The 8,743-nt window shown below is 53.1% G+C and overlaps 1 protein-coding gene across 1 annotated transcript in view; it reads left to right on the top strand.

Moving 5' to 3' along the window:
- Positions 1-8,743, top strand: part of B4GALNT3 (beta-1,4-N-acetyl-galactosaminyl transferase 3) — a 105,165-nt gene that overhangs the window by 85,779 nt on the left and 10,643 nt on the right. Inside the window, exons 6-14 of the mRNA XM_014539402.1 lie at positions 1,401-1,496; positions 1,989-2,079; positions 2,469-2,569; positions 3,112-3,179; positions 4,246-4,324; positions 4,444-4,510; positions 6,341-6,484; positions 7,268-7,377; positions 8,524-8,624. Coding sequence (XP_014394888.1) covers positions 1,401-1,496; positions 1,989-2,079; positions 2,469-2,569; positions 3,112-3,179; positions 4,246-4,324; positions 4,444-4,510; positions 6,341-6,484; positions 7,268-7,377; positions 8,524-8,624 — 857 coding nt within the window. The remainder of the gene's footprint in view (positions 1-1,400; positions 1,497-1,988; positions 2,080-2,468; positions 2,570-3,111; positions 3,180-4,245; positions 4,325-4,443; positions 4,511-6,340; positions 6,485-7,267; positions 7,378-8,523; positions 8,625-8,743) is intronic.

The following is an 8,743-nucleotide window of genomic DNA, read 5'->3' as shown; positions in this document are numbered from 1 at the left end:
CAGCCCACATCCTCTCTGCCACCCATCCCAGCCCCCCACTCATATTCCCTGGAGTGATGGCTGCTTCCCAAGATCCCACATTCCTAGCACTGACTAGGCCAGCACACCCAGGAAGTGCCAAGCTGCTGAAGGGATGGGGAATGATGGGCTCTCCTTGGTCGTTTCTGGATCCAGCTGTGAGCTAGTGAGTTGGCGCCTGTGCCCACCCCACCAGCCACATTCCTGCTGAGGAGTTCTCCCCCACCCCCATGTTCTCTCCCCTCCCATCTCTCCCTCCAGATCTCTTGCTGGAGACCTTATGTCACTTCCTTCTATCTGGGCTTCCAGTCTGGGGGCCCCTTCCTCTGTTTTCCTAAGGGCAGCTTAGATTTTGATAACTGATGGGCCACAATGGGGAGGGCAGGGCAGGGTCTGTTTGTGTAGAGTAATTGAGGTCCCACCTCCCACAACCTGGAGATTAAGCTCTGGGGGAGGGGAGGAGAAAAGAGCTGAGGTGGGGTAATCTGAAACTCTCTGTCAGGATAAATTGGGACAGTATCCCCATGCTTTCCCTCCCCCACTCCCCCCCCAGCTCCAGGCCTCCACCCACTCTGAGTACTTGCTCCTGCCTTAGTCCTTTCAATTGAAAGGGGCTCTCTGCTCCAGGCCTCCATGCCCTGTCCTGAGGAGGAGAGAGAGAACACGTCCTCTGCTCCCGCCTTCCCAGGAGCCTTCCCAGGACTGCCTGGAAGACCGGGCACCTGGTTCATTATTCAGGTGAGGCCTGAGCAGAGAGGCTTTGAGCTCCTGAGAGCGGTGGGAGGCCTGGTCTGCCGATGAGTCCCCAGGAGCCTCCCGCAGCGCTTTCCCAGCTGCTTCCCCACAAGGGGAGCCCCCAGCGTGGAGACCGCTGGGTAGATAAGATTTCACCCGCAGACAGCTGTGGAGCTTTCCTCTCCCTGGGCATTAGGGGAAGGGGAGAGGAGGGAGCAAATCTTCTGCTGAAACCCCAGCTTGGCACTTCCTTCCAGTTCCCTCTGTCATTTCTACCATTCTGTGTGGCTGTTACTCCCCCGCGCCTGGGGAATGCAAACCAGCCCCCTTCCTGCGTGGAGAGAGCTGGGAGTGTATGTGTGAGTGTGTGTGTGTGTGTGTGTGTACACATGTACATTTGCACACATGCATGGCAAGAAAAACACCCAAGTCTCAGGGCCAGGCCATGAGGATAAAGTTCCTGAAAGAAGCCAAGGGTACCAAGGATGGAACGGGACTGAAGTGGGCCATGACCTTCAACAGTGAGAGGAACATTCGTGCTGGGGCTGTGGTGGCCCGTGCCTGTGTCTCCACCCAGCCTCTTCAAGTCATGGGCCGCAGGGGCAGGTTTGGGGTGCTTACTCTCACCTGCTTCTCCTCCCATACAGTTCCGGGGCCGCGCCAACCTGCATGTGTTTGAAGACTGGTGTGGCAGCTCCATCCAGCAGCTCAGGAGAAACCTCCACTTCCCTCTGTACCCCCATGTGAGTGCTGTGGGCCCCCCTCTCCTTTCTCTCTCCACACCATCTCCTCTTCCTCTGCCTACTTCTGTCTCTTATCCCCCCCACCCATCTTCTGTCTTCCTCATCTTTCTTTTTACTTCTGGTTCGCTTTCTTTTCTTTATCTCGTGGGCCCTTCTTTCCTCTCTGCACAGTATCTGCTTGTTCCCGCCCTAGAGATTCCTTCGATGTCTCTGTCATCCTCGCCATCATTTCCGCTTTAGACTCTCATTTTGGTTCATCATCTGGTTTGCCCAGGGCCATCGTGTACAGTTGTGCTGGTGGTGTACTCTGCACGGTCACCTGGACAAAGTGGCCCAGTGGGAGTGGAAATCTTCCCTATATTCCATACGAACCCATGCCCTGGCCCGGCCTGTCTCCCTCCCTCCTGGTCTTCCCACCAGGCCTGACTGGACCAGTCTCCACTTTCTCTTCCCTCTTCTGGGTAACAGTTTTCCTCCCCTTTCTTGGCATAGATCCGCACAACTCTGAGGAAGCTGGCCGTATCTCCCAAATGGACCAACTATGGCCTCCGCATCTTTGGCTACCTGCACCCCTTCACCGATGGTGAGGCCAGCCCCAACGTCCCACCCTCCACTTCCTGCCCCGGAGTTCTTTAGGGAGTCCAGAGAACATAAGCCCGTGGCTGCGAAATAAGTCTGTCCTGGAACCCTGTTAGTACATCTTTGACGAGAAATCGAGTCCAGCTGCAGTCTCATCCAGTCCACCCCACCCCCAAGCTGTTTTCACTCCTTGACTTGCAGAGTCTGGATCTAGCTCACCTCTCTCTCTAGTCTTGCCACCTACGCAGTGTCTCCCAGGATGGAGAAACCTACTCTACAGGGGGGAAGCCACGCACCAAGCCCCCAAGAGAATTTAATGACTATACATAACACAGGCCTTCAGCCCTGACACTGATGTTCTTGCTCTCACCTGGACTCTCCCCCACTGCCTAGGGCCAATCCAGTTTGCCATTGCTGCAGACGACAATGCGGAATTCTGGCTGAGCCAGGACGACCAGGTTTCAGGTCTTCAGCTACTGGCCAGTGTGGGCAAGGTGGGTCAGCTCAGCCCATCTCCCTTGGTCCAGGTGCCAGGCATTGAAGGGGCCCCCGCCTCCATCAGTAGACTCTCATCACCACTAGTGTCTCTGGTGTGATTGCCAGGGAAAAAGGTGGGAACAAGAAGCGTCCTCTCACCCCATCCCATTTTACCCCGTGGTAAACGGAGGTGTGGGGAGGAGGAAGGAGTCAGCCTGAGGCTGGGAAAAGACCCCAGGGAGATTCATCTTTGGGCTGGGCCTGGGCCACATAACTCCTTTTGGTTCAAGACTCCTTAGCTCAGTGCTAAGGACTCACCCAAGGGGATGGATGCTGCGGCCCTTCTGGAAGCGGGGAGGTGCTTCTTGCATGGGTCACTTGGTCACTCCCTTAACTCCCTTCTGTTTTCTCTCCCATCATCACTCATCATCTTCCTTCCTCTGATCACTCTCTCTCTCAACTTTTCTCCTCATTCCTTCCTTTTTCTTCACTCACCACCTCTCATCCTTCATATTTTCTCCTTCCCTCCTTCTTTCACTCTCTCTCCTCACACTTGTAGACTGGAAAGGAGTGGACTGCCCCTGGAGAGTTTGGGAAATTTCGGAGTCAAATTTCCAAGCCAGTGAGGTGAGTGTGGAGTGTCAGGACATGCACAAGCGCGCCAAAGAAACCCCAACCTCCCCCAAGTGCTGAGGCCAAATCCAAGTCATAGAGCCCAGCCATCCTTCAGCCTGCCCCCTCCACTCCCCAGCCGTCCGTATTCACAGGCCTCAGTGTTCAGGGCACCCGTGCATTTTGGTAAATGAAGTCTTTGATTTAGAAACCATCTGGCGCATCATCCCTCATTTTACAGATGAAGAAACTGAGGCCCAGAGGGGCGATGACTTAATGAAGGTCTCCCAGCTATTTGGTGACACTCAGGACTGGAAAACAAAAATAGGTCTCCCTTCTCCCAGTCCTTGCCTTTCACATGTCCTCTGTACCCAAAGATGTCCACAGCTATGCAGCCCGAGCACCTGCTGCTCCGCCTGTGCAATGCAAAGGTCCCGGACCCTTGCTAGACTGGAGGGAAACAAAGGCCCTTCCCGCTGATAGTGGCTGGAGTCTAACATGCTGGAAGGGGGACTTAGCCCAACGTCAGAGCACCACCTGGTGGCTGACGCACACACAGCAAGAACATGCATTGGCTTGATGGTAATAAGAACAGTCCAGCTTGCAAAGAGCACTGCTCTGTGCCAGCCTCTGTGGTGCAATTCAGCATAACAGCTAACGACATGGGCTCTGAAACAAGCCTGCCGGTCCAAATCCCTCTCCATCACATTACCTCGGGGCTTTGGAAAACTGCCCAAGATTTCTGTGCCTCAGTGTTCTCATCTACGAGAAGGATTAAGCGACTTAATATATACAAAGCTCTTAGAACAGTGCCTAGCCCACAGTAACGACTCTATAAGGGTTATTTATTATTTATTTTTTATTCTCCCTATTGTCCTGTGAAGGAAGTACTATTATCATTGCCATCTTCCAGAAGAGAAAACTAAGGTTACACTGTTCGTAAGTGGTGGAGTGGGGACTCTAACCCAGGTGGTTAAATGACAAGGGAGTTTATAGGTGGGCGCAGTGGAAGAGTGGGGCAGAGGGGTGGCCACAGGGGCTGGAGACAGCTTTCCCTTTCTCTGCTCTCTCCTCCCGCCAGCCTGTCAGCCTCCCGCAGGTACTACTTTGAGGTGCTACACAAGCAGAATGACGAGGGCACTGACCACGTGGAAGTCGCAGTGAGTGTTCCTGCCCCTCCTAGCTCAGCTCCTAGCCACTCCTGTTCCCTCATCCCTTGGACCCTTTTCGAAATCTAGTATCTGCCAACCTTCCACATCCATATTCTCTCCTCTTCTAGTGGCGACGGAATGACCCTGGAGCCAAGTTCACCATCATTGACTCCCCTTCCCTGTCCCTCTTCACAAGTGAGTAGGCTCTGCCCCTCGCCTGAGATGGAGGCCAGGGGTACCCCACGGGAGGCTCAGCCACCTGGGGAACTGAGTCGGGGGTGTGGGGTGTGGAGGCTAAAGCTCAAGGTGCTTGGAACGTGGGTGTGAAGGGATAGGAATAGAACCTAAGATCAGAGGCCCTTTACTCTCAGGGGTCAGGGACCCCTTTGAGAACCTGATGGAAGCTCTGAGCCTTCGTGCACCCACAAACCATATTTTGTGTATAATTTCAAGGGGATCCAGAGACCACGAGGCTCACTCCACATGAAAAACCTGAGTGAGGCCAATCTCCTATGTCATAGATGAGGCAACCGTGGTTCTTTCCAAGCCATGGCAGAGCAGAGGAAACTGTTCTCACTGCTTTAAATTCTCAGTAAATGAACTCTTCCATCATACTCTTCATTGCTTATGATTTCCTTAGCAAGACTCTCATCTGGAGGTCCCACTAGGAATTGCCACCTGGCAAGTGGGGCCGTGTGCGCCCTGGGAGTAGGAAGAGCAGACAGGGCTAGAACCCTATAGGAGGAAGGAAGGCAGGGACTGTGAGGGGACTGGGATGCAGGGGGAGGCGTGCGTGTGAGAAGGGGGCAGGATGGAGGGAAAAGGGAAGGTCTGGGTTTGCTGGAGAGGGTGGCATCTATGGAACCGTGAGTGGGAGGAGATTGCCGGTGACCAAAGCAAGAGGCCACAAAGTCAAAGCAGAGGGACAGGTTGTGAGTTGCTGGGTTGCTGTGAGAGGCAGAGGAGAGAATTGGAATCCATAGATTCTATGTGAATCAAGAAGAAAGAGACCCCTAGCAAAGTTTAGGTAAGAAACTAATAGATGGACCAGATGTAACTAGCCTTGGGTGTAGGAGAGCTCTAGTTGGGGCTGAAGACAAATGAACTCAAGAGGCAGAGAGCAGAGACAGGCAACCAGCCCTCAGATGAGGAGCAGGGCTGCCCGGAACGCTAGGGGGCACCCTGCTCATGGTAGGCATTGCTAGTCTGTTGGAGCGGCAGCATAGTCTGCAGGCTGAGACTAGACTGCCAGGTTCAAACTGCCACTTATCAGTTGTGTGATCGTAGGCAAATGACTTAGAGTCTCTTTGCCACAGTTCCTTTTCTGTAAAATAGGAATAATAATAATACATGTCATGTGGTATTATGAAGATTAAATGGGTTATTTGGTTGGTTTGTTTTTTAATATATTTTTATTGATTTCAGAGAGAGAGGGAAAGGGAGAGAGAAACATCAATGATGAGAGAGAATCATTGATCAGCTGCCTCCTGCATGCCCCACACTGGGGATCAAGCCTGCAACCCAGGCATGTGCCCCGACCCGGAATCAAACTGTGACCTCCTGGTTCATAGGTCGATGCTCAACCACTGAGCCATGCAGGCCGGGCTAAATGGGTTATTTGTAAGATGCTTAGAACGTGCCTGGCTTATTATTTAGTAAGAACTATATATGTGTTTGTTCAATAAATTAAACATACTAGTACTTATAAAATGACAAATTCCTAGCAGATAGCTGTAAAACATTTTGAGGAAGGTGTATTCTTTTCCAATTCACACAAAAATTGTGGTGTGTGCTGGTCATGGGGCCAGTGGAGAGAGTCAAAGGGAGATAAAGACCTGAAACCACAAGTTATGGGTGGCAGGGCTAGAAGGAAGAGGGTCGAGCACATCCTGTACTGCCTCTGGTGGTGTACAGGAGCCTTGACTGAGCCTCTTCCCCGGCCCCTCAAAGAGACAGGGCCTGGGTTCTGGGCTGGGTTTGCTCCAGGGCTCACAGCTGCCCTCTTTTCTTTCCTCCCTGGCCCAGATGAGACGTTCCTAAGGATGGATGAGGTGGGCCACATCCCACAGACAGCAGCCAGCCATGCAGGCTCCCCAGACTCTCTTCCCACAGATGAGCAGCCCCTCGCTGACATGCTTCGGCCTGACCCCCGGGACACCCTCTATCGAGGTGAGGCCTCGGCTGCATACTTGTCACCCAGTCTGGGGACGGTATATGGCCAGGTCCGTGGTGTGGGTGGAGACTCAGGAGACCTGTCAGTTCTACCAGTGTCCCCAAACCCAGAAGATTGTAGTGTGGAATATAACATGCACACAGAAAACTACAAAAACATACATGTACAACTTTACACTACACAAATCATTATAGAGCAAACATTTGTGTAACTACTGCCCAGGACTAGAAAGAGAACTCGAACCCAGAAGTTCCCTGGGTGTCCCTCTGCAATCACAAACCCCATAGTTTCTAACTGGATTCTGGCTCTTCTTACCCAGTGAGAGAAATACTAGTATGTTCCCACTAAGGTGTCAGAGTCTTAAACACTTGGGAGTGTGTACATTTTAAAAGATGACAAAATCATGTCCTGCATCCCCCGCTTCTCAAAGGAAATTCAGTTATTGCACTGCACTTGGAAGTCTCTAAACCTTTATTGAGGCCAGCCCTGTACAGCGATCCCAATGCGATACTGTGCCTTGAACTAGGGAGTCTGAGTCCGCTGCTGCCAAGGTGCTCCGTGAATGCCCCTGCCCCAGAGGAGTGGTGCCAGCCCTGGTCTGGCAACCTCAGCCAATGGCCATGGACTCTGCCACAGCTGCCTCCAGTGAATACAAAGGTGCTGCTCAGGGCAGAGGACTTCAGCCTTCATCCCTCAGCCAGGAGCCTTTGGGGCTCTAAGCCAGCCCCTATTTCTGGCTCCCACTCCCCATCCTCATCCCCTTCCCTTACTGTCCTCAGTGCCTCTGATCTCCAAGTCTCATCTCCGCCACGTCCTGCCTGATTGTCCCTACAAACCCAGCTACCTGGTGGATGGGCTCCCCCTGCAGCGCTACCAGGGCCTCCGGTTTGTAAGTCTGGGGCCGGGACAGTGGGGGGCAGGAGTGAGAGAGGGCTTGTTGCCTATGGCTGAGATGGGGGGTTGCTGAAGCTGACTTCCCTCTCCTTCCCACGTCCCATACCAGCAGACAGGATGGCCTCCCAGGCCCCTGGGCTGGGAGAACGAGCATTCCAAGTTGCTTCTGGCCCAGGTGGACTGCCCTGCAAAGCCTGAGAGTGGAGTTCTGCCTTAGGGAACCCCATACACCAGTTCTGCCACAGTGATGATGTGAGGTGGGCTGGCATGAGGCTTCTTACACTCTTTGCTCCCTGGGCTACACAACCCTGAACTGCCCGGGTCAGTCCTACCAGCCAGTCGGCCAGCAGCACCTATTAAACTCATAGATAAGACACTGGAGAAATGAGCTATGGAGGGGAATGCGAGAGAACTTTCAGGCTGTGTGGAAACTAGAGAGGCAGAAGAACAGAGAGAGTGCTGGAGGCAGGAGAGAATGACCAGGACTCAGAGGATGGCTGGGGTGGCACAGAGAAGGTTTTGGGTGGTGATTGCCTTGAGCTATGTTTAAAGGGGGCAAAAAATAGTGAAGTAAATAACAAAAGGGGTTGTTCCAGGGTGGTGGGAGGTTGCAGGTAAAGGTGTAGAGGTTGTAGGAGAGGATAAGATGGCAGGAGGAGGAGGGAGGGTCTGCAGCTGAGAGAATGAGCTGGGTCGGGAGATGAGGGACGTGTGCACTGGAGAACTAGCCTGTAGGGGTTATGTTAGGCCCAGAGAGGAGGCATAGAGTGGAGTGGGCCCTGGCCAGTGCGGCTCAGTTGGTTGGAGTGTTGTCCCATACACCAACGGGTTGCAGGTTTGATCCGTGGTCGGGCATGTACGGAAGACAACCAATTGATGTTTTCTCTCACATTAATCTCTCTCCCTCTCTCTCCAGAATCAATAAGCATATCCTCAGGTGAGGATTCAAAAAAAGAGAGAGTGGAGTGGAATCCTGGTCTGCATGAGCAGATGTTGCATTCAGAGCTCAGAGCAGCCCTTCCCTCCCCACTAGGGCAGGTTCCTAGGAGAGGGGGAGGAGGGGGCAGGTGCAACTCTGGTTGGCTGATTTCTTACCAAGATCCCACCTTCTTTCTCCTGCTGCTTCTTTCTCTACCTCCAGGTTCATCTGTCCTTTGTTTACCCCAATGACTACACCCGCCTTAGCCACATGGAAACCTATAACAAATGCTTCTACCAAGAAAACACATTCTACCAGGACAGGTGAGCAACACTGAATGAGGCAAGAAGATGGCACTCTGCAGGAGCCAGGGGAGCTGCCTGGACCAGAGGGACTCAATGGCCCTTCCAGCCCAAGGAGACTTGGCCCTTCCTAGGCACTT

Source organism: Myotis brandtii, unplaced genomic scaffold (genome assembly GCF_000412655.1).
Source record: "Myotis brandtii unplaced genomic scaffold, ASM41265v1 scaffold216, whole genome shotgun sequence".
NCBI classification, from domain to species: domain Eukaryota; kingdom Metazoa; phylum Chordata; class Mammalia; order Chiroptera; family Vespertilionidae; genus Myotis; species Myotis brandtii.
This window is presented reverse-complemented; position numbering and strand designations above follow the sequence as displayed.